General features: G+C 31.9%; 1 protein-coding gene across 4 annotated transcripts in view; it reads left to right on the top strand.

Moving 5' to 3' along the window:
- The window catches only part of Lrp1b (LDL receptor related protein 1B), a 1779935-nt gene that overhangs the window by 1670018 nt on the left and 83173 nt on the right, over positions 1-26744 (top strand). For all 4 annotated transcript variants that reach the window (XM_078017329.1, XM_078017328.1, XM_078017330.1 and 1 more), the window contains exons 78-80: positions 15207-15430; positions 16480-16586; positions 26390-26506. In XM_078017329.1, the coding sequence (XP_077873455.1) occupies positions 15207-15430; positions 16480-16586; positions 26390-26506 (448 nt within the window). The remainder of the gene's footprint in view (positions 1-15206; positions 15431-16479; positions 16587-26389; positions 26507-26744) is intronic.

The raw sequence follows: 26744 nt of genomic DNA, 5'->3' as shown, positions 1-26744 counted from the left end.
GCAAGATATTCTACTCTGCCAGAAACTATTACATTAACAATTATTTACAACTTATATTTGAACTTTAAAAACACTCACATGATTATTATTATCATCATTATTACTGGGGATGGTTTCAGGGGAATTTTACCATTGAGCTACTTTTCCGCCCCTTTTTAAAAGTTATTTTATTTTTTACTTTGAAACCAAATAAGTTACTAGGACAGGCCTCAATCTTGCAATCCTGCTGCCTCAGCCTCCTGAGTTTTGGGAATTATAGGCATGTTCCACTACATCTGGCCACATCTTTTAGTTAATTTAGATGTAGTTTTTTTTTTGTTTTTTTTTTTTAGTGAAAGTGGTTTGATTATATTTAGTTTTCCTTAGAGATATTCAAATATAACCAATGTACTCCAGTGAACAAAATGTATTGTAGCTCAGAAGCCAACGTTTCACTCAACATTTAATAGTTATATACATTTAATATTCAATAACTGATTTTTATCCATATATATAGATATATTTATATATGTTTTCTTGTAATTATAGCCATTTACCTGTATATATTTTGTTTATTTATGTTTCTTATATTTAACTTCATTAATGTGTTATGCAAATTTTCACAACTCATTGCAAAGCTATTGATTATCCTTTAGCGAATAGCATATGAAACTTAATGTAGTTACTATTTATTGAAAGTGATAATTTGTGCTGTATCACCTGGACTTTGGTTTACTTCTGTTCTTCTAGACTTACCATGACAAATTGTATTCACGAGGAAGAAAAGTGGGTAACTGTGATAGTAGGAGTTTATTTTCTATTGCGTAGTCCATTATAGCCAGATACAAGTCATGAAGCCTCTGAGTCAGGAGTTTTAGCATTGTGCTCTAAGCTAAATTCCTTATATATTTCAGCCAGTATATTATTTAAAAATATACACATTAATACATGAATGAAGGCAGCTATTAACTTTGGTCTCTGAATCATTTTTGTAAATTCAGGTATCTCGATATTATAAAGATGGAATAAATCTATTTTTACCACCTTAATTTAATAAGCAATGTGAATTATAGAGCAATTAACTAAAGAAATGTCACCTTGCTGAGTCTCAGATTAATCTCTGAAAAAAAAAACTACATTATTGAGGCCAACAATGTCTAAAGTTTTTTCCAATAAAAGTTTTCCAGATTAAAAAAAATACATGATTTGCAAAAGATCTGTAATATATTATATATGTTCACATATTACCTGGATAACTTGCATTTATTCCTGTGAAATTCATCTTATATATAAAGTATTGATTTTCTACCCTTAAGACTCACTCTGCCGTTTAAAGCATTTGCTTTTTGAACAGTCACCAGCTAGTCATTCATTAATTTAATGAGTGTGGGATCTATTTTATATTCAAGTTTTAACACAGATATTAAACCATAATGACTGAAACTTCCTCAATCTTTTGAAGATGAAATTCAAGAATTTTCCCTAGACTGATTATGGCACATTGATTTTTATCTATGAATCAATAGGAAAAGGAGAGGAAAATGCACGAATCAAACTGTGGACACATTAGTTATAACATCAATCTCAGTGAGCCAGATGGAAGGAGTTAGCCATGTAATAGCAGGATGTCCTGAAAGCATCTCCACAGATACTGAAAGACTATGCTGTGTTACAATATTGCTCAAAAACTAAAATATTAACTGAAGTTCATTCCAAGGGAAGGTAATTTTCAATATAATCTTTCTTTTCTTTTTCTTTTTAATTATTAAGGGAATACTCTTCAGCAATCTGTAAAATTTTTAGAATACTAATTATGATTACAAATTTAAATTTCAAATGCAGAGTTAGTTATTTTATAGTTAGAAATGCTTATAATTTTCTAATCCCCTGGGCTATACAAAATGGATGAAATTTTTCCTTTAAGAAAATTAAATAATTTAAAACTTAAAAGACTGACATGATCCAATCTATATGTAAAGCATAATGAGATTTCTGAATTTAAATTTTAGCAGTCAGATATAATAAGAAAGCATTATGTAACAATTGTACATACTTTCTGGTAATTTATCATTTCCATTAAAAATGCTGTATGGAAAAATATATGACGGCAAGCACTATAAAGTAGGTCAATGTTTGGAAAAATGCAAATTACTATGAAAGAACAGATTAGATTTTTACCATTAAGGATTTAAATATTCCTAAGCAAAACAAATGCTCAGGTTGCTATGACCTATTTGATTTTGACTCATGAATACTATTTTGGCGTATTTTCTTTTATACAAAAGATAATGTTCAAGATGAACATGCATATAATTTTATTCATGAACAATCATTATATTTCCCGCCCCCCAAACTGGTTAGGCTATTGTTTCCTAAAAAGTTTTTAGCAAATGTATAATTATGTATAGTTATTATATTTCATATTGTAATTAAGTCCTAGTACCTAACTTATGGGTCTATGTGCAACACACATCTACATACACACAAGCATACAAGTGGATAAGTACCCACAAATTGTGTGTGTATGTGTGCCTATGCAAGACTTCAAAGTCTTGTTTTAGAATATAATACCATATAAAACACTTTAGTTTAAAATTATTAATGCTGAATAAATCATTAATCAGACCTTATAGTATTTGAAGATGAACCAGGCAAGATTTATTCATTCATAATCGAAGGTTTATTTAAAACCTGCTAAAAGTTTATTTGAGTGCTGAGTTCTTGGTATACAAAAATTTCAAGTTTGAAAACTGTGTTCAAGGAAATAAATAATGGACTAAAAAAGAAAAATACTGATGTTGTCAGCATTGTAGAATATAATCAATAATAGTCCATTTGAAGAGAAGATTTGAGCTAAGATCTAAGAGTTGAGGAGGAAGTAATACCATTTTATAAATACCTAAAACAATAATTCTACTTCCAAGGCAGAGAATGTTTCATGAGAAGAAATGAAGTCCATATAAAAAGCTATTGTGCTCCAAGTTAAAGGTGGTGATAGGTTGCGCTACTGTCATTTCAAGCAGATGGAAAGTAGTGGCTGGAAATATAACTTTAGGAAAGCTTTGTCAATAGAGTGAATGCAGAAATGAAGACAGAAAATACTCAAGACTGATAAATTGAAATGCTGGGTTATACAACCTTAGGATTCTGATAATGGTAAACTGCAGGTTTGGTTTTAGTTACTCATTGAGATGTCTATAAGAGATCCATGAGAAATATCAAGTAGTCAGTGAGTGGTGTATTCAAGGCTGGATCTTAGATCTGTGGTCTAGAGATACCCATGAAAGAAAAGAACAATGGAGGAGATATCTCACATGGATCTCCACATAGTAATAATACTAATCTCTTCATCCAAATTTTAAACAGATCTTTTGTCTGTTACATCATTTTCTGTGACAATAAAACTAAAAGAAATGGTGCTAAAATGAGTCACCAACGTAGTTACTCTTTTATTGTTGATTGAAAAATGTATTGTTATTTTCTTACCATGTTGTTACTTTTGCTAACTCATTTTCTCCTCCTTGCTTAAAATTGAATACCTCCAAGATCAGCTGTGGTTCTGTTTCCTTTCTTCTTTGTTGAGTTCAGATAGTTTCATGGTTTACCATACATCCACATGCATCCAGTTACCTAACTGGTATCAGCCAATGTCTAACTGCTTACTTTGCTTTTCATCTGGGCTATCTAAAAATTCTCCAGAAGTACCTTGCCCTCAAATAAACTTCCATGATTGACTAAACCTGCTTCCTCAAATGTTATTTAATGGCAACTGTTCATTTGCCACATGCTTGAAGTAAAAATCTCGGGAGTCATTTTTGATTCCTCTCCTTTCCTCATAGCTGGAGAATCTGGCAATCCTGTTGAGAATATCCAGGTTTCCAAGGTATATCCAGGAGTTAGTTACTTTATGAGATTAAAAAGATGACAAGGAGAGGACAATTTGTTAAGAGAAAACAAGAGAATACAGAGTCACAGAAACAAAGAGGAGATAATCTTGAGAAAGAAATTGGGTCATATCTCAAAAATGAGATATGATCTGAAAGCACCTGGATTTGAACCACTATCAATTCTCTTCTGGATTGGTACAATTGTCTCCTAAGCAATCATCTTGCTTTCCTTCTCCTTCACAGCCTAGAAACCAAAATGTTCCTTCGAAAACATAGATTGTGTAACATTTTACTTCTGAGAAGTATATCCTGTGTTTTTCCCCACTTCCAAAGACAAAGCCTCATAATGTCTTACATGTCCTTATGAGATCCACTCTTCTGTTACTTCTCTGACTTTGTCTCCCATTATTTTTCCCTTTACACACTTTTCTCCAGGGAAGCTGTGTTCTGTCTAAAATCCATTAGTACTTGCTATTGTGAAGTCTTGTGTGAAATGTTTCTTCTACCTAAAATGGTCTTTACCCTAATATCCTACATGGTGTAATTACTAACTCCTTCAAGTTTTGCCCAAATGTTTGCATTTTAATGCAAAACATTCATAATTGCTGTCTATTTCCCCACTCCTGTCTTCTGATTAGTCTATTATGTTGTGCTCTTTTTGGTTTTAATTATCACAGTTCTTATCTTTACCAATCTGCCATATAATTTTTCCAACTATTATGTTGCTATCTGTGGCCTACCTCAGCAGGTATTTTTGCAGATTAGCTCATTGCTGTAATCCTAATATGTTCTGGAACATTGGCCAGCAAATGGTAGATAAAAAGATCTTTCTAAAAATTAGAAGTATAAATTAATTGAAAATCTTTTTCAACAGTATATTGATCCTTAAATTCCCACTAAATCTATTCTATGGCATGGGAATTCTATACCATATAATTATTATGGTATTTTTAATTTCCAATTTTATATTTGAATATACATAACATAAAAATTGACATATAGTTATACAACACGAAAAATGAAAATTTTTACTGTTTCCTCAAAATCCACAGCCCTCTTAAGAGGTAATAATTTTGTTTTGTACAACAAGGTTATTTTTCTATGAAATTATGTTGGCACATAAGTAGCATTTTTCAGGTTTATTAAGTTATATTTGTTATATAATAAACTATAGATGTTCAAATATGTACAACACAGTTACAATTTTAAAAGTTTACCCATCACCACAATCAAAATTATACCACCCCCATAATCCCAAACTATTTTTCCTATGTAATCTATTATTTTCCTTGGATTGCCTCACTCCCCTCTGCAACTTTACTTTTTTTAGATATAAATATACCTACTTTCTGTCCTATTTTACTCAGAGAAATGGTCATGAGATTAAGCCAAGTTTTTTAAATTTATCAATGAGGTATTTCTTTTTTTTTTCTTATGTGTACACTGTTCTGTGAATATATCATGATTTGTTTATCCATTTACTGGCTTATTAATTTGCATATGGTACATCACTAATTTTTAATACATAACAGAATAACATTATTAAAATCATTGTGCAATTTACTTTTTATTTACAGTTGTTTGCAGATCTCAGTATGTCATAGATTCATTATTATTTTTAATGATCAGATGAATTACATGAGTATATAATAATTTATTTATATTTTGAAAAATATAATTTTTTATGCAAAAAAATGCTTTAATGGTCATCTTTAATCATAAGTCTAAAAAAACCTATACTAGTACACACATATTACACTAAGTGAAAATTAGAGTATTCAAAAAAAGTTTGGAAAAGTACTTTCATATAACCTTCATGAATACTACATCTTTTTAAATAATTAGCAATGTGTTAATCTGAACTTTTCCCAATATCATTGCTAAAACAAACAACACAGTACATACACAAAAATATTGTTTTCTTCAAGTGCACTTTGTTTTCAATAATTTTGGCCAATTGAAAGAACCTTTTTCCAGTGAGATCTGATGATCTTTTACTTCTTGTGCAACCACACCATAGCTAGGATGATCTTAAATTCAACACATTGGAATAATTTCTAGTCTTTATTTTAATACTTATTTTAGTTTTTTTTACATTCAAATTTATGATTTATCTGAATGCATATGTATATGATTATGTGTAGGGATTTAACTTTCACCCTAAATATCAAAAATTCTGTCATTTGTAGAGTGATTGAGAAAGATCCCTATTGCTCTATAGTATATATAAAGGCTTCATTTTATTTTTTAATAATAATTGTAGATCAGTGTACCATTAACATAAATTTAAAATTTTGTTTAGCATCATAGTATATTTTATATGTCATATGATGAATTTCACAGTAACATTTTCTTAATTTTTTTTCAAAATTACTTTGACATTCTTGCATATTTTTACTTCTGATAATTTTTAAATATGATTAGAAGAATAAAAGCATCATAATGATTTGAGATTGCATTGGTATTTTTAATTTGTGAGAAATCATATTGAATAAGGAATCACTATGAAAGATTTTCTAATAATAAACTATTTTTATATTTCAGATGTTATAGTACACACATGATTGGCTTTACCTAAATAGAGAATATTTTTATAACCATAGTAAAAATTATATGGTTTTCTGCAAATTTTAATTTTAGGTATAACTTTATTATTTTTCTTTCTTTTTTTGGTATGGCAAATAAACATATATTAACAACAGGAAACCATGGGTATGTTTTTCTCTCAAAGCCTTAAAGAATCAAGTTATCATATACACAATGAGAATTGAAATAAAAGGAATGGATTATAAAAATAATCCATAAATAAATATTTATATAGTGCTTATATAAATGTTCCAGACCTGAGTGGATGCTTTTCAGCTTGTGTTCTTTTCAAATAATCATGTATTATAGTGCCTCTTACTATGAAATCATAAAGTATTCTAAAGGCTATCAATCCCTGTGCAAATATTACTAAATGACCTTAAAATTAAAAATTTGATAGGATGAAGGTGAGATGACTCTTCTCATATTGTTCATAAGCCTTAAAATTATGTTTTTGCTCTTATAGATACTTGATATGCAGAGGGATTTCAATATATTTTGGTCTAACACATTTAATTATCAAATACTTTCATGAAATTTATGTTTTTATGTTGACACATCATCTCAAAATTTTTTAAATGTTAAAGAAATTTACACAAACATTCTCAAAAAAACCATTCAGATTGAAAAATGTCTAGAGAGTGAAAGATGACACTTCCATATCAATCCCATCTCCAAATCCTCAGTGTCTCTGGTCTTTGTGTTAAAACCTGCCACTGCAGCTGCCTCCTTTTCCTCTACCTCCTCCGACTCTTCTGCTGCCACCACCCTAGGTTCAATACAAAGCTAGTACTCTGTCACTGGACTCTACCTTCCCAGTAGTTGAAACTTCCTTCCTACTTTATTTCTCATTTATTTATTTATTTGCTTGTTTGTTTTTGTTGTTTGTTTATACTGGAGATTGAACTCAAGGGTGCTGAATTATGTCCCCAGCCCTTTTTTTTCTTTTAACTCTTTCTTCTTAGACAGGGTCTTGCTAAATTGTTTAGGGCCTCACTAAGTTGCTGAGCTGGCAAACCTGTCATCCTCTTGTCTCAGCCTCCTGAGTTCATGGGATTACAGGCATGCACCACTATACACAACAAAACATATTTCTTAATAGCACCCTCTCTTCTCATTTTATGGTGCATATTTCTAGAAGGATTTTGAGATAGGTTTCACAAAGTGGCTCAGGCCTGCCCCAAATTGTGATCATTTTGCCTCCGTCTCCCCAGTAGCTAGAAATATAGGCATGTGCCATCAGACTTGGTGACACCTATTAAAGTAAACCAAATCTGAGCACTTAGATCCTAGTTGAACATTTAGTGAAAATATGATTCATGGGAATAGAGTATGTTATGAAGTTCTGAGAAACAATATTGAAAATATATCATATTTACAATAATACCAAAAAATTGAAGAGATATTAGACAATAACATAATTTGCACAGAAGAAATGATACTGGATAACTGACTTAAGATGATAAGGAAAGTCGACAGTAGTGTAGCTGAAACTTTTTTCACATATCAACTGAACATAAGAAATATGATTAGAAATTTTTCCATTTCTATTAGAGAACAGTCAATTATGAGAAAATTTGTGATTGCATATTTTATGGTGTGACTCTCTTGCACCACTCAATTCCAAATACTTCACTGGTTTCTCTAGCATAATATAAAAATTGACTTCAATAATGAATTACAACACTTTTTAAAAATTTCTGAGATCTTGTCTTCCATATGCCACTATAAGAGAACAGATTCTTTGCAAGTGTATTTAGCTTTATAAGGCTTGTTTCAAACATTCTAGTAAAAATTCACACGAAGTATTTAGTGCCTATAAATGCAGTAACTTCTCATTATTTTATGTTATTTCTGGTGATAGTTTTTTTTTTCTCAGTGGGTGGTTCAAGAGTTCATCTTATTGGGCAAACTAGATTTTTAGAGGTGAACTTTACAACTTATCATCAGTATTCAATCCATTACAAGTTCAAATATATTTTGTCTACAGATTGTTCCCAATTTTGTCCACTTTTGTCTCACAGAAACCTACATTAAACTTTCACACTCTTCTCCCTGGAGACCTTTAAGCAAGTCTCATGTGATTTCTCTCTATCCAATTTTGTTCTCCAGTTGCAAATCATTCTCCACATTATAGCCAAATTGTCTTAAGACTTTTAGCTTCTCACCATATCTCTGTATTTAAATCCTTCTCATGGGATTCCAATGAAAAATCATTGGTTCACAAGTCTCTCCATCTCTTTACATACTTGTGAACATATATTTACACTACTAGAAACACAACAATTTGTTCCAAACTTTTCTGTTCTACTTTTTCTCTCCACTTTAGACTCTTCATGCATTCTATTTTCTCTTCATTACCCCATTAAACCAAATCTCCTTAGTAGAAAGATCATACTTTCCTTTTTATTATTTTTATTATTATTGAGTATAGTCTCAGTCTTGATGAAGGTATAGAAAGATACACCTCCATTGAACCAAAGGGCCTAATTGAAACTACTGTTGTCATTTGAAGGAATATAGTCACAGAAAGATTCAGTACCATTTTAGGTATGTCAATTTTATGTCCAAAAGAAACCTAAATGGCACCATCTTTATTAATTCAGTGTGAGTTTAGTCTAAGAAACTTGACTATTAGTTCAGATGGTAATAAGGAGAAGTAACTAAAATGAAAATGATAATAAATGAAACTCAATATTGCTTATATTTATATATACATACACATACATATAGTTACAAATGTGAATGAATTTGATGGATAAGACATTGAGATAAAAGAGGGTGGAAAGATAAAGAAGTTGGAGTATAAATATACATGTATGTATTCATATATATGTACATATACATCTACTACATAGACCGAAAACTCCTGTTCTTTCACAGTATCCTTACATAATAGATCTTGTTTCTCTGACAAAATTTGTATATTGATGTCTTTTTACTCATTTCCTGATAGATACATTATTCATTCCTTAAACTCAACTCTTTGTGTTTATGGAATATATTGCAAACTAAATAAATGCATATAAAGAAGCTGTATTGATAAGATAATTGAGTAAAACAGTTTGAGCTTAAGCATTGAAGACCCAGGCGACAGAAGAGAACTGAATACATGTTCCATAAAATTGAAAAATAGCAGATAATTAACTCTTCTCTTCTCGAATGTTGATGCTGTTTTGATATACTTAGCCTAGGTACTCTTTTTAAAAAAAATTTAGTTGTAGAAGGACATAATACTTTATTTTATTTATTTATGTAGTGCTGAGGATCGAACCCAGTGCTTGATGCATGTGAGGCAAGCACTTTACCACTAAGCTACAACCCCAGCCCGACCTATGTACTCTTAATTTTCACGAAAAACCAAAAGAAATTGATTTTTAAAATGACATGCTAATCTTAAAATTTAGAATCTACATAATAGTTTTCAAACTTATTTTTAGCACTAATGTACTCCTCAGACTATCATTTAACAATCTCTGCTCTCTGACAACTCTGAGTCACCTCTTAAATGATATGGTTGTTTAAATTTTAATCGTCAGTAGATACCTTATATCTTCATGTTCAGTTCACTTGCCTAGGAGTTGGTATCAAAATTCTTACTTTATCACCAACAATTACTCATTTACTAAAGCCTAAATATTCACAATTAGCATAAGATAAGTACTTGAGAGAGAAGGGAAATTGCATGGTAAAGGAAGGAGACCCTCATTGTTATACAAAATTACATATAAGAGGAAGTGAGGGGAAAGGGGAAAAAACAAGAGAGAGAAATGAATTACAGTAGATGGGGTAGAGAGAGAAGATGGGAGGAGAGGGGAGGGGAGGGGGGATAGTAGAGGATAGGAAGGGCAGCAGAATACAACAGACACTACTATGGCAGTATGTGGATGTGGAACCAATATGAATCTGCAATATGTATATGGGGTAAAAATGGGAGTTCATAATCTGCTTGAATCAAATGTATGAAATATGATATGTCAAGAGCTTTGTAATGTTTTGAACAACTAATAATAAAAGAAAGAATCAAAAATAAATAAATAAATAAATAAGTACTTGAGACTATAAAAATGTACACTTACTGGAATGGATATTATTTTAAACTATTAAATTGTTTAATCTTGGAAAACTAAAGCCTTCACAGATTACCTAATCCAAAGTCTTCAGTTTATAAGCAATATAATTTACAGATAATCTAGCACTGGGTCATAAGCCATGTTTCTCTGATTTCAAATTTAGAATGCTTTCCCAATCTTCCATAATATCCTTTTTCTATTTTTATCTCCTAGTGTGAATGAAGATTTAGAGAATCAGTTTTGCTTTTAATAGAGTGCTAGGGTGAGTCAGAAGAAATAAATTTAAGTCACATTGAGCATACTAAAAAAAAGAAAGCAAAACAAACCCAAAAAAGTGAGTGAAAAGATTGCATAAAATATTGTGTCTGTAATTTGAATATAAATATGGTCATTTTCAAGAATTGTCTGGGAATTACATATATTTATATTTATGAATTCTTTTTTCCATAATAGGACTTTGTCCCAGATTGACATGGTCCTAAACTGGAGCACTGCAACCTTACAATTACTCAGAATAAAATCATGTGTTCTTTAGAAGAAGTTACAAAAGAAATCAGGGATTTCATTTCTCTGGTCATTTTTTTTTTTTATCTCTTACACATTCTAGCTACAAATGTGACTTTTTCTTGGTTCCTTTTTTGTTTCCTCAATGTTATATGAATTGCTTGGTTAAAATATTAAATATTTGGATTTTTTATAATATTATAAAGTCAGTGAAATTTTACAGTTCTTAGAACTTGTGTAATCATTATTTTGCTTCCATCCTCAGGTTTATAAGAATTAAACTTGAAGTGGACCAAAATGCAAATAACCTTTCGATTTAGTATGACACAACACCTATACACACATGCAATTTCTTGAGAGTGGTTTTTCATCAGATTTCTCATAGCAGTATATGAGGAAATAATTAACTTTAGTAAAATGGGTCAATATTTCTCTTAGATGTACCCCACTATAAAAAAGTCACAACTAAAATGTGGGACATCATTTCATTCTGTGCTAAATTTTCTTAAAATATATCTCTGTGAGAATTTTGTTAAAAAGAAGACAATATTTTCATGGTTCACATGCTTGAACTGACTTTCATAGGTCCTCCTTATTTTCTGTTTTAAAACAAATGTCCCAGTGACATATATCTTTATTTTTCTGAAGCTGGAATTGTGGCAGATGCCTCACAAGCTGCAATTGTAAAGGATTTGTAATTTAACGTAGTAACCTCTAATTTTGTTAAAATCAAGATGTCAGATTTTCTGTAAGTTTTTAAAGATTTATTCATTTGACTGATTTTTCTTCATAACATAGACTGCCTCAGGCTCCCAAATTTTGCTTATGTACTTAGAGAGCTTATTAGGAAAGAAACTATATGAAGAAAGCAATCAAATATGTCTTCTCCTTTGTGCAACAAAAAGAACAATGAATGCCCTTTGTTGTAGGTCGACCACATGCTTCTATATCACATTTCACTAGTATGTATAGTTCATTGGCTTAATGAGCTAGCCAAAGAAACAAAAAGAAGTCTTACGTTTTTCTTTTTCTTTCCTATCTAGTGTGTTTGTTTTATGTTTGGTCTTTTGGGTATCAAGTGTCTCAAGCTTTTCTGTTAAGATTACATAAAGTGCAGACTTACTAGAATGAATAATATTTTAACTTGTCATTTTTTACTGTTTGATAGCTAAAGACTTACTTTCACAGATTATCTAGTCCAAAGTCTTTATTTGATATGCAATATAATTTATAGATAAACTAGGACTGTGTCAGAAATTAAATTCTTCTGATTCTAAATTTAGTAATTGTCAGTCCTTCACTTCTCTCCAGTTCTCTCTCTCTGTGTCCCACATTTTGGACTTCCCTAATTGATTGAATCCCCCTTCACAGTCTATTCACGACATCAAGATCCAAGAGGAACTTCTGCCTTTTACTCCCCATACAACATCTTTTTAATTGAGTCCCTTTTATAAGGCTACTGCCATTAATAATTCTAGTCAGGCTGTGGAAAATAAATAGTAATTATTTCAGTCCTATGCACCTCACTACGGGAGGGGTGATTTCCTTATTTGGTCACAGATTCCTTCAGATTAGGATCATATGTTACCCCCTCCTTATGGTAGTCATTCTCTTCCTCCTCGTCCTCCTCCTTCTTTTCTTTTTCTTTTTACCCTTCCTCCCTTACTTCATTCCTCCTTTCAACCATCCCCTCCCTCTCTTTCTCCTGTTCTGTGATGTTGTTTCAGGGTTGAGGATCAATGAACACGTAAATAAGAAGTGGGTTATTGAGGAGAAACACCTGCTAACATCTTCTCCTTGTTGCCCCTATTCCCTGAGAATCGTCTTGTCACTGATGATATTATGACTTTGGGTTAAATGAACTGGATATAACTACCATTTCCCCTATATACTAGATACTTTAGTTATTGGAATGACAATAGATATTCCTTGATCCAGACACCAAACAATAAAAGCATAGATTCAAATGACTATGAGTTATCCATATCTCTTCTGTTTATCATGAAACAGTCTTCCCTTTTCCTTAATTTATGCTCTTTAGATTAGAAAAGAGACCTGAAAATTTATTTAACTTTAAAAGTTTTACCAATATTAGAATTTTCGCCCATCTGTTTACCTGATAAAAGGTACCACTAAATCAAACTTCTGAATTCTCTATAAACAGAGAAATTTGTATCTTAATTATCAGTGGTCCAGGTGTAGATGTATACATAGAATAGAAAGATAATCACCTCATATTGAGTATATAGAGACTAAAATGAAAATCTTAAATTCAAAAAATGAGGATATTGTAAGAAATATTCTATTTTGATAAGAATATCATTAGTAGAGAATCAGGTGTAAATGTTTATGTCTGAGAAAACACGAATAGGGATTTTTCTCTGCTCAAGCCAGACAACTGGCATCATAATTTTTGAATGCTAAAGGTTTGTTCTACTGATGTTAAAAAATGACAAATATACAACAACAGATTCTAAACAGCTTATAATGGTTATTTTACCATTACATTTCCTGTTTTAAAAATTACTATTTACACTGATATGAACATAATATTTGGTGATATATTTACCTTTAAATGATGCCAAACTGCAAAAATGCAGTTAATTTAAATGAAACTGGAACATTTGAATATGATTGTTTGGTTTGGCTGTGACAATTCCTTGTATTCTAATCATCTATGAATATTATTCATATGACATTTCTAGAGCACTCTGTATTGCAGAGGGCCCTACATTTCATTCAGCTAAGTTTGAGATATATACTGGGTATAAGTATACTGTTTCTTCTCAGTATTGAGAAGCTGAGTGCTATAAAATTTCATAATTTCAGGTCTCAAGTGAAATAGGACAAAGAATTGATAATGAAAATCATTAGATCTTTTTTTTTTTGCTTCATGTTTAAGTAATATTTTCCTTTGTGATACAGTAACATGTAACCGACAGTGACTTGTAATTCTTTTCTTTTTTTTCCCCACATTTCAGGTTCTTTTTGAGTTATTAACTTTCTTTTCTTTTAATCTAAATGGAATGCTAAATAAATTCTGTTCATTACCAACCCAGGCAAGAAACTACCTTGTGTTAAAACATATTTCCACTAGTTTCTAGGTCCTCTTGATGCTCTTCCACATTGACTACATGTCTAAGAAGTAATCACCTTCAAATAATTGTTTCTAGTCTTGATATAATACCCCTGGGATTCTCTTCTCAGTTTTGGTTATGCACAATAAACCTGACCATGTCAAATTAATTACTACACTGGTTCCTGCTGAAAGTGATCAAGTTAATTGAAGGGCACAGAACATACGTTCTTTTCCTTGCTATCTGTTCCTAATGAACTCTTTACCTTTGTCTCACACTAATTCACTAAAGCAGAATATTGAGCAGAAAAGCCAAGCTATCAGAGAGATATTGCGACTTTCCTCAAAATATGTTGAAAAATAGTAGCTCTCAAACTGAACCTTTATTCATTGATTTTTTTTTGAACTTTTAAATCAAATTGTGCATAACAAGGATGCAAAGCAATTGGTAGTTTTTTACATTGCTGAAAAGAGGGTGCATAGTTGCAATTTTTTTTTAAGTTTTTCTAGTAGTATCTGTCTTAAGACTCAACACCTCTATTCCTTGGCAAATATTCAAAATAAATGTGTTCACCCCAAAACATTAGCTACTTTAGTTGTGATGGCTCAAAACTTTAAACAAGGCAAGTGGACATTATGAATCAAATGGTAAAAACATTTTTCCACAAAATGAAATTCTGCCAAGCAATAAAATGCGAAAAAACTGACACTTTTACAATATGGATGAATTTTACAGACATGTTGAAAACAGGATGTCAGGAATAGAATATAATTCTACTATGTTGATGTATTTAAAATAATCAATGGTGTTTGATATTAGAATTATGGTTGCTGGCAGATATATATTGACTGGGACAGATCACAAGTGAAGCTCTTGTAGTTCTGTAAATATTCTTGCAGGGAAGTGGCTAAACACATATAAACATGAGAACTCCAGTGATTTGTGCAGATGTACACCTATAATGATTAAGAATGTAATTATTTTTGAAGCCTATGTGACAGTTGACACCTAAATCCATATAATTCCCCCATAATATAAATGTATAGATACAGAAAACTATACAAGTTTTAAAAAAGTGTTCTGTTCTGTTTTTCTTTTAGTGTCCTGAATTTAAAAGACCCAGGGACATTGCAGTTGACTGGGTTGCTGGGAATATTTACTGGACTGATCACTCCAGAATGCACTGGTTCAGTTATTACACTACTCACTGGACCAGTCTGAGGTACTCTGTCAACGTAGGGCAGCTGAATGGCCCCAACTGCACCAGGCTCCTAACAAATATGGCTGGAGAACCATATGCTATTGCTGTAAATCCTAAAAGAGGGTAAGTTAATGGTTTGGTAGTTATATTATTGACATGAGTAATCCAGTTTCAGAGATTGTGCTCTGTTTCTGTTAATAAGTATTCAACATGTAACAGATTCACAAGACTTCTGAAAATTCCCAAACTTCTCTTTCCATACAAAAACATAACTTTTTTACACCAAATGGTGATATATTTTTCCTGAAATGTTGCAATCTCATACATTGTATACACAATAGTATTTGTATGTTTCTGTGAATATCTTCACTTGTATATGTGACTTATAAAATAATGATAATTGTGTTATGATCACATATACTACTACTGTTATTCTCCAAGTGAACTTTCTAAATATTAAACACATTAAATGTAGAGTATTATATTAATGCTGTTGGCTATTTTTGATAATAAATGATGAAATATATATATATACATATATATATATATATATACAAATTACTTGATACAAACATTTTCTTTTTATTACTTGAAGAAGGAAACCTACAAATAATGGAAAAAAAAGAACAGGAAAACGTCAAATGATACTCCAAATCATCCACAAAATTACTAGATGCTAAGTAAAAAGAGACAATTTCAACTATCAGAATTGCACAGTGTGATGTCTTCTAAGCAAGAGAATGATTTCTGTTTGATGAAATAGTGACATCACTATTAAACTAAAAGTTGCATATTGGTACATCATTCATAATAAAATGAATATTTGGTCACAACTAGAGGCATAATTACAGTGATGGAAATTGTTTTGTTCTGTGGTTTTAATGGAATTTTCAAAATTGAACTTTGGATATTAAATAATGTGCTATCATGTTTACTATTAAGAATGTTTTTTTAAATGTAGTGAGTTTAGGTAGGACTTTATTTAAATTGTTGATTTATGCTTTTCTATTGGAGGTTTCCATTTTGTAGATTACAGGTTGGTTCAGAAATATGCTTATTAAGGAAATCTGGAGGTAACCACACATGTGGTCTGAGGAGGCAGTGCTTTTGGAGCAGAGATGGGTTATAACAGCAGCCTCACTAAACTAACTTATGTGACCTGCTCTCTTCAGGATGATGTACTGGACTGTCATTGGGGACCACTCCCACATAGAAGAAGCAGCCATGGATGGTACTCTGAGAAGGATTTTAGTACAAAAGAACTTACAGAGGCCCACAGGTATTTAATGTTTCTGACATATGTTGAAATGTTAAGCAGAATGCTAAATATATTAGTGTTAACAATTCTTTCTAGTTTTGTTGGCAATATAATCATTTTTACAGTGAAAAAAAATACACACACACACACACACACACATACATACACAGTATGATTTAGTGGACATTATTAACATTTCTTATTCTATTTTCTTGACTTGAAAGTCAGGTCATTATCATACTGTCATTATTATTACGGGAGTGTTATTTGAAAATCGCCTGAGTTGTAAAGGTATTAGTAGAATTTCACATGCATAAAAATTTGACAGGTTATGGCAATGTATTTGGGTATTTTTACAGATCTGTGTTAATGTTCTGGGGGTAGATGATAATATTACTAGAGGATGAGAGAAGAAATGGACAAAGTAGAATGATATAAATAATTTCTGTGAAAGACAGGTTTTATGATTCCTTGCCTTTTTATTTAGGGCTCTTGTCAATCTGACCTAGAAATCCATCCCAGAGATGGCATTTAAGCTATGATTCCAAATTTTTGGAACACTTGGAACTGTTCAGGATCTCAGGTCTTCATTCCTCCTGCATGTTCTTTCTCCCATGCTACTTCCTTCCCAGCTTCCCAATCTGGAATACCCATCTAGAATATCTCTCGTTAGCTGAATCTTTTCTGTCTCATAAGTTTTAACTTTAGTACTTCTATAATAATAAAACATTTCCAGGCTTCAGGCTCCTCAAGGATTCTCTGCCACCCACCCTACCTACTACACTCCCACTAAAAGAACAAAAGAATTATCTGTCTGTGTGCTTTGTTATCAAATCATTACACTTTGTAGTTTAAGATTTACTTGCATTTGGCAACTTACATTCTTGCTAAATTTTAACTTGACTTATGCCCTGTTATTCAATTAGTTTGTTTCTAACTCTTTAGGGGAGAGAGAAGTATTTGAGATCTAACATATTCATATAAGTGTGTCTTCATTTAATCAATATTTACAAATATTTGTAAAATGTGTGCCAGAAATGGTTCCAAATACTGAAAAAAACAAACATCTACAAATGTGAAGCAAGTCCCAATCTCACAAAACTTATCTTCCTGTAGAGGATACATTATATAATGTCAGTTTAAATCATAAGTGCTCTGTAGAGAAAAAAAATCATAGTAAGGAAGGGAAAATAATGAGGGATGATAGTTTAGTTACAATTATCAGAGAAGTTATCTCTAGAAAGGTTATATTTAAGGAATGACCTAAATAACAAAGAGGTAGTTAGAGGTGTGATTGTGAAAAAAGAGCTTTCCATACAGAAAGAACAGTAAGATACTGAGCTTCAAATATGTCAAAAACAGCAGGGTTAGTATACTTAGAGCCATGGCAACCATTCAGGAGAGTGGTGGTCACGAAGGAGGGAAGGTGGTAACTTCAATATGCTGTTGAAGACTAGGTTCTATGCCACCTTTATGGAGAGCCCCTTGAGTGCTGAGGAGTTAAGGGGTGTGATCTGCATACATACAATTTTAATTTTTTAAGCACAAGGCACTTTTTGTTAGCATTTGAAAAAAAAAGTCAAATTTGAAGTTACAGGAAAGTGGCAAAATTAGTGAAAGCAACCTATAAAAAATTCCTCATGCTAAAATTTTACATAATCCCAGTATAAGTAACAGGTTTTCATTTCAAAGAATGACTCTGATAGCAGTTTGTGGAATTTCCTATAGGTATGTTCCTTGGAGGGAGCCTGCAAAGAATTTATGTATGAAGAATTTATGTATTTTTCAGAAGAAACCAGGAAAAGAAAGAGAGAGAAAGGGAAAGAGCCCAGTAAAACTGGGTTCCAAGTAAAGTCCACTCTTGGTTTGGGACTCTAGGGATGTGATCTGGGGCATAAACCCCATGTCAGGAAAGGGTGGTAGATTTTCACATGCCATCTGTTATGGATTGGCTTTGGGCTTTAATTTACTAAGCAAGTCTGCTCTAATCAGTTGAGCATAATTTTCTGGGGGGAGTATCAATTGTGAGTCTCTGCTGTTGGATCAACAAGTGGAGGATGTCTTTGAAAGAAGATCTGGGCAGGCAACACATGAGCTCCCACAGTGGATCTCAGGAAAGATGCATGCATGAAACATTCTTCCATGAGTTGGAACGCTGCTCAACATTTCAAGCAACGTAATGATGAAACTGATGGCACCACTATTTTCAGGAAATTAATTGAGAATGAAAAAGAATGAGGCATACCCAGATATGTGTTGAATTTGCAAAATGTAAGATTATTTTATGTCTAAATATATCCTTAGAGTACAGAGACTCTAATTCATAGTGGGGGCATTTGAATAAAGGAAACATGTTCTTTATTATTAAAGGAGTTACATACAATTGGCTTTGGATCCAAAGAGATTTACTTATTAGCTATGAGATCTCATAATGAAATTATTATCTTAAAATATAGGTACTATCATCATTAGCAAACCAAGAAGTAATAATGAATACCTGAAAATAATCCTGTATAAACTAAATGAGATAGTTCTGTAATATCAGGGCTCCAGTGTTGTATGCATAATATGTTTTGTTGATGAGTCATGGTGCATCTAGAAGTTGACAGGTTCTGTAATATAACATGAGCTGTAAACATAGTCTTAAATTCCAACACAATTACACAAGTTTTTTTAGCCAATAATGAATTATTGTACAGTTTTTTATTCAATTAATGATTTGAATAAGGCAGGTCTTCAGTCTTATTTCTTTGGCAGCATTTGTGAAAGGTATTGAATAGAACACAGACCAAGAGAGCAGGTAATTGTCATTGAATTCCCTTGACAAGGAAAAAAAAATAACATGACTTGGAAAGTTACAAGCAGATAGAAAGGGGATAATATATATGAGAAAAAGCAGAGATAGCCTACTGGAATTTATCAAATACAGATAAGGATAGAGAAAGAGATGGGAAGTGGATCCAAGAAGGATAAAGAGTACATAAATGAATTGAATCAAAAATCTTATTGCCTTAATTTGTTTATCCTACTTTTATTAAAAAGATGAATGTTTACTATATATCAAGCACTATTATTTATTAGAAATGGAGATGCTTGGATTCATGTAGCTTTTGGTCTAAAGTAGTGGACTATAAAAACAAAATAAAACCCTGCATATATCTGTGTGCACACACAAACACATGTGTAAATGGCACTATGGAGAAGAATAGAGTGAAGTGCAAAGCACATAGGTGTCACTCAAATATAGAGGGGAGGAAGGTTTTTCAGGGAGTTGAGTAAGAGTAAGTGCTAATCCATGACAAGGAGTAGGGTGGAGAGAAATGTTGGAATGCAAAGTAAATAGGTCAAAATGGTAGAAAATGGAATTGAGGAAAGCCAAAGAGCATAGTAAACAAATGACATGAAATGGAACTTGATACTTTGAAAGGTGATTAGGGGCCAGCAGTTATAAGGTCCTAATGTCCCCTGAAAGTACTATTGATTCATGTTAAGCAGGAAACCAAATCTGGTCAGATATCCATAAGAGCACCAGATACATCTGGAAGATAGTTAGAGTGAGGCTGTCTACCCCATGAATATTGTGAATATATGTGTTTTCTGCTCAAAAAATTGGCTTGAAAACTTCTATCTTGCTACAGGCATCAACTCTCAGAATATGTATATCAACCTATTCAACTAATATGTATTGAGCACCTGATATGCTTCAGGCATGATTCTTGAAATACGAGAAGTAAAAACATAGCCATAGTAGAGGGAAGGGATGGGGACAGTAGAAATTTAATATTGACAAATAAATTCCAAAGTCAGTTTTAGGTATTTAATGCTATGATAAAAAGAGTGAAATTGCCAGAAGAGTTGGCAATGGTAGAGAGAAAGGTTGCAGTATAACATAATTAGGCTTCCAGGTAGGCTTTCATAGAAGGTGGGATTTGAGCACAGATGTGCAGCATTGTCACTCAGCCATAGGAAATGTTGTAGGTGTGCCAGGACCCAAGTTAAATCAATCAGATGGAGATATTTTACAAGTCATTAAAAACATTAGTTTTGGAACTCAAAATAGAACTAGGAATTTGGTTTGGGAAACTAGCAACAAAGCGGATATTCAATAATACTTGCATTGTTAAGATGAACAATGGATGGGTCAATAAGATCTCAAGGGTAGAATTTTAGGGAGATGCTTATATTGAAAAGAAGAAAGATGACAAGTGAAGACACTAAAGGCCTCCAAATTCTAGTAGGTTAGAATGTGGTGTCACCATAGCCAAAGAAGGGTTTCAAAAAGAAGATGGTATACATTATTGAGCAAAACACTGCCTCACATAGAAAAAGAATAGTAGAAAAATATAACCTTTCCATTTACATAGATATGTTAAAATTGAACAAGCTGAATGAACTTTTTATCATCAATCTTCTTTTTTAATTTTATATGTATATATATATATATATATATATATATATATATATATATATATATATATATATATATATATATTAGTTGTAGTTAGACACAATGCCTTTATTTCATTTTTTTAAATTTGGTGCTGAGGATTGAATCCAGTGCCTCACATGAGCTTGGTGAGAGCTCTACCACTGAGCCATAACCCCAGCCCCTCATCAATCTTCTTATTTTTGAAATATGATCATTAACTTACATATAATGTGTAATGATTCATTTAAATCAGTTGGTAAAACCAGTATGAATTTTCTTAATTGTGTTAGAGCTAATAATAATTATAAAATGGTGTACTTTTTCCTAGGGTAAAGCCTTGAATTCCATATAGAGTCTACCATAATTTCCTAACAGCAATGATAATTTATCCATATCCATTTAGTATATTTTGTTTAGTTTTATTTGTTTTCTCATTGTATGTTTATTATTATTCCTAATATAAAAAAGAAATTGACCAATCACATGTAAAATCTGTTACTTAACTTCATTGCCACGTGCTTAAAATTTTCTTCAGCTTCTTCAAATGACATATTTGCACCTATGTCTAAGATACAGTGTGCCATATGATCTTACCTATAAGTAAAATCTGAAGTAGTTAATCTCATAGAAATTGAGAATGAATAGTGCTTACTAGGCACTGGGGAGAGCAGAGGTGAGCAACTGAGTCCTGTCAATGGGCACTGTGCCATTGAACAGGAGGAATAAGGACTGATATTTTCTGACACAGCACAGTGAATATAATGGACAATTATGTATTGTATACATTGAAATAGCACAGAAAATAACTATGAATTATTTTATTAACATTACAAATGATGATGTCGAATTCTTGAGTAGGATTTTATTACATTGAGCAGAAACATATCTTGATGTCATCTTCATAGTGTTTAATGACTCCTGGGTATTTGTTTTGCCAACTGTTATTGATATACAAATGAGTTTAAACAATTGTCAGGAGATTTTTAAGAAACAATAGTTCATTTTATTTTCATAAATGGTATTACTAAAATGTAGTAACAAAACATTGGCAACCACTAAATCATTATTCTGCATTTACATGCATATTTACATTTTATGTATGGGAAAACATGTACAAATATATCCTAGAAGGTGTCTTTGAATGGAAATACATTCACGGCTATGTATTCCCAGTAATACCTTGATCAGTTTTTTTGTCAATTTTCTCTCTGTTTTCTTGGAGTGTATAAATATTTGCTCTGACTTCAGGATACCATATTAAAATCAGTAAGTACACTCAGAGAGAAAGAGAAATGCTTCTCTTTCTCTCTGAGTGTAAAATCTTATTATTTTTATTGTGGGTATATAAGAGAAGCTATCTTTCTAATGTCATGCATGGACATGTAAAGGCAGTGAGATACTGTACACTTGGTTATCCTCTTACTTTTATCAGGATACAGTTATCACCATAGATGAGCAACATATTTGGTGTAACCCTTGTGAATTCCAGGGTGCTCAGAGCCATAGCTAAGTAGGTATGACACATGGCAATTTCCTTGTCAGCCTACACAATGTTGCTTAGAGGGAGGACTCTCCATTGTGGAAATGGGCTTGCCTTGGACTCAGGTCATTTGCAGTGACATTGCATGAATGTTTGAGAGTTTTGGTTTGAAAGGTGACCTTGCTCTTGGATTAAGGTGGCTCCAGGTTTAGGGTGGATCCTGCTGGATTAGGGTGGCTTTGGGTTTAGGGTTTAGGGTGGATCCTGCTGGGAATAGGGCGTATCCTGCTGCCTCAGGTGCCAGCTCCTTGAGTTTCCCATGAGTTCTTACAGGGCCCGGTGGAGGGTGTGTATTTTCCCAGAAGGTGCATGTAGAGTGCCGGTGAGAGTTTGGGAATAAAGAGTTGCTGTTTGAATCTACAAGGCTTTTGTGGTGGCTCGATTATTTTGTTCCCAGCCAGACTGCGGCACTTGGGTTAGAATTCTACCACCCAATCAAATAGCCCAGCACACCACCACCATCACCATCTTTGCAAACTTGGCAACATCATGACAAGAGCACTGCAGTGCTCTGGGATTTTATCAAACACTCATTCTTCTCATTCTTTGGACTCCATCATCTACTGCTTTAATGGTGCAGTCTACCATTAACTCATCAATGTATATATTTGTGCCCAAGACTGTAACTGACTTAAACCTCATCTGTTGTTAATATTTTCTTGTTACATCCCTTATATACTATTACCTATAAGTAGTCTGTGCTTAAAACAATTATGTGTTGAATGAAAGAACAGATGGATACCTGCAATTTTAACACTGTAAGCCTTGGGATGGTTCCAAGGCTTTCTTTAATAAATGGCACACTTTTGTTTTGTTTTGTTTATCAGGCAGGATGATAAATAAAATAATCTTAGTCTTATTTTTCAGTCTCTTATATTAGTTGAGTAGCAAGTACTTGCCCCACCAGTGTGTGTCAGATAAAGTCACTTTCCAGTTTAGCTTTATAATAGGAGCGTTTAGGATTCCATGAGATTGATTTAAATAACACATCCTTTGAAAGCTAGAGGCTTGTTGCTATTGTTTGCTATCTTCCAAATTGTGGCAATTTCAGAGAGAATGAAGGACTATATATTTATCCGACAACACTCATACTTATTTGATTCAGTAAACAGATTCATTTTCCTTGGCCACAAAGATCTCTAAATAAAGTGGATACAAATTTATGACTGTTTTACCATTTCCTTGATGCATTTATTTTAATAAAGCTGTCATATGTTTGTGTGTACAAGAGAGAGGGGTAGATTTTAATATAGTTTGGAGTCTTTGATTCTAAGCAGACAACCAATCTGAAAATTAATTTTAACAATTTTTTAAAAAATAAATTTAACAGTGGTAAATACATTCAGTTATTTTAGCTTTTCTCAATACCTTTTAAATTGAGAGTATGTTAGGGATTACTTGATGACTTTTTCTACTATATAAATCCTTGCATTGCCTTAAAACAGAATGTATCTTATCCTTTCATCTGTTTCTGAGGATGCAATGGTTGAAATGTATTATTCTAAGTCTTCTCTCAAATATCACATTGGTATTATGACCATTTTTCATAATATTTTTTTTAATTTTTATTCTTTTTAGACTATAATGGAAATATGGAAACTATTAGATTTTTTAAATTTCAGAGTCCAACAAAAGCAAGGTTCAAAAAGTTCTTAAAGCATGGTAGTAGTCTTGGCATTATGGAGGGAGATGGAATTGAGAGAATCACTACTTGATTAGTGCTGTTACCCTGTATCACTGAAATCTAGCTTTCATCTTTGTCTTTTATAAACTTTTTAATTTATGATTTGTGTACTGAATTAAAATCATTATAGTATTTTAAATTTTCTGTACTTCTGCTAATTCAATTCCATATATTTGTCATTTACAGTTCAGATACGAAAGTTTCTTGAGAATTTTTTTTCTTGTTTTGTTTTTATTTTTCATTGTATCATTGGTACTTTATTAAAGACAAAAGAAGGTGGGATACTTTAAAGAAAGTCATGAGCTTGTTCTTTCCTATAAACTTGACATTCATTGATACCACAGGAAAAGTTAGCTGATTCCTTTATTAACTTTTTAATTTAAAGACTATCTCTTTTATTAAAGGGCTTAAGGAAAAATCAAAAATCATTGATTTGTGGATTTTTGTAATATAAACCCCATTCATCTAAAAACTTTGTTGTATAATTTCTATCTAGATGTAATTCCATCCAATAGCACATGTGACAAAAGCTGATAAAATTGAGGATATCTTGAGCAAGCATAGAGCAGTAAAGCAATATATGGCACTTTTAGTAAATTTCAGAAATCATATTGTTAATTAAATTGGATCACTCACACATTGTTTTCTTCTTTTCCATGATTAGCAAATTTAATAGTTTAGGTGTAAAGCCTGTTTTTTTGGACAGAGGGTTTTGTTTTATGTGAATATTTTATTACCTCCTTAGAAAAGAAGGAAAAGTGTTTTCAACCTTTCTTAGGTGACTACTTTGAACTATAATAGCACCAGCAGGAAATTGGAACACTTTATGGTTCATGTTACTCATGATTTTACAGGAAGTAGCAAAAACATAACTCTAAACATGACTCAAACAAGACAGTTAATCATTGAGCAGAAACTAGTAAACTATGAAACAGTTGCATTAATTAATTGTTATATCCTTTCACAAAAGCTAGTTAGACATGATAATACATATATACATATGTATTTACTTGAAGAGCAATATTTATATTTAGTTTGATTATATTTCAGTTAGATCTACATGTTTAACTTAAAAGTTATTCACAAATTACTTTCACCATAATTTATGTTCCATTTTGATTGTTAAGTCTCCATTTATCTGCATAGAAATACAAGTTTTACATAAACTTAAAATACCTTTCATTCCATGGTCTTGATTTTGGCTGTTTATTAAATGTTGAAATTGTAAAAATTCTGTAACATTCATCTGCAAAATGTATTTTAATTGCATTGCATCTTCAAAGTATGTTCCATGTGACATCTAAAGATTAGATAAATCACAGAAAATAGATATCTACAGCAGTGAAGATTTATTATAGAATTCATATGTCATAGATCTTATTCTTCTAAATTGAAGAAACTTTACTCTCTAGAATACTCTTTGTGTTGATGATATTTTTGCTGGGATAGATTCCAATCAGATTTACAAAGTCAAAAGGTAAAAATTAGATAAGCAGAAGAACATTATTGTTTTTCCCTATATCATTTTTATTGATTGTTATTCACTGACAGATACCTATGATGAAATTGAAGAAAAGTAGTCTCAGAGAAAAAGCTAGAAATTCAAGCACCATAGGACCTTAATGAAGGACTTTACCATTCATTTCTTTCTACTATAAATATCAATCTTTAGTCACTTTAAACATCAGAACAGGTATAGGTGACTTACAATAACACATCATAGGCCAACTTGTCGTTAAGTACACCTTTTATATTATGAGAACTGTATCTTCAAGAAGAGACTTAAAATGTAAGAATTACCCCCAATTAGCTCTAAAAAATGTTGGATAACAGATTAAATAATGTATTCATTCTGTGTATAGTATAAGCATAAAAATATAGAAAACTGGTAGGGAATAGCCAAAATTAAGAAGGTAGAAAGTATGAAAAGGACTGATATGTAAGATCTCTCTTCCTGTGTTAGGTAAGACTTTTTTACTTGCAGCTTATTAAATAAAAGCTAAGTAATCTAAGATAAGGATTGATTTGAGATAAGGTTTTCAATTATTCTGAATTCTACAGTACCATGATGAACAACGGGTTATTTCTGTGATGCTTGAAAACAACTACATGAAGAAGTGAAATCATACTTTTAAATGATCTCAGATTCCATTATTTGTCTATGTTTGCAGGTCTGGCTGTGGATCATTTCAGTGAACGCATATACTGGGCTGACTTTGAGCTCTCCGTAATTGGTAGTGTTCTGTACGATGGCTCTGATTCAGTAGTCTGTGTCAGCAGTAAACAAGGTTTGTGAGAGGCTTTTGGTTTTATTTTTGTTATTGAGAGTATTAAATCATAACATTGATATAATTATGAAAGCTTTGCATTATGATTTTTCTTGAATTATGTCTCCTTTTTCTTTGCATTTCTTTTATTGATTAAAATGTTCATTTGTACTAGAATATCAGAGAGACCAGGGCAGAGGACATTCTTGACTTGGAAAAACATGGGCCAGGCTGCCAGATTCAAAAAGTAATTTCCTTC

Source organism: Ictidomys tridecemlineatus, chromosome 7, assembly GCF_052094955.1.
Source record: "Ictidomys tridecemlineatus isolate mIctTri1 chromosome 7, mIctTri1.hap1, whole genome shotgun sequence".
In the NCBI taxonomy this organism is placed as follows: domain Eukaryota; kingdom Metazoa; phylum Chordata; class Mammalia; order Rodentia; family Sciuridae; genus Ictidomys; species Ictidomys tridecemlineatus.
The sequence above is the reverse complement of the archived record's forward strand: the minus strand, read 5'-3'. Positions and strand labels throughout refer to the sequence as shown.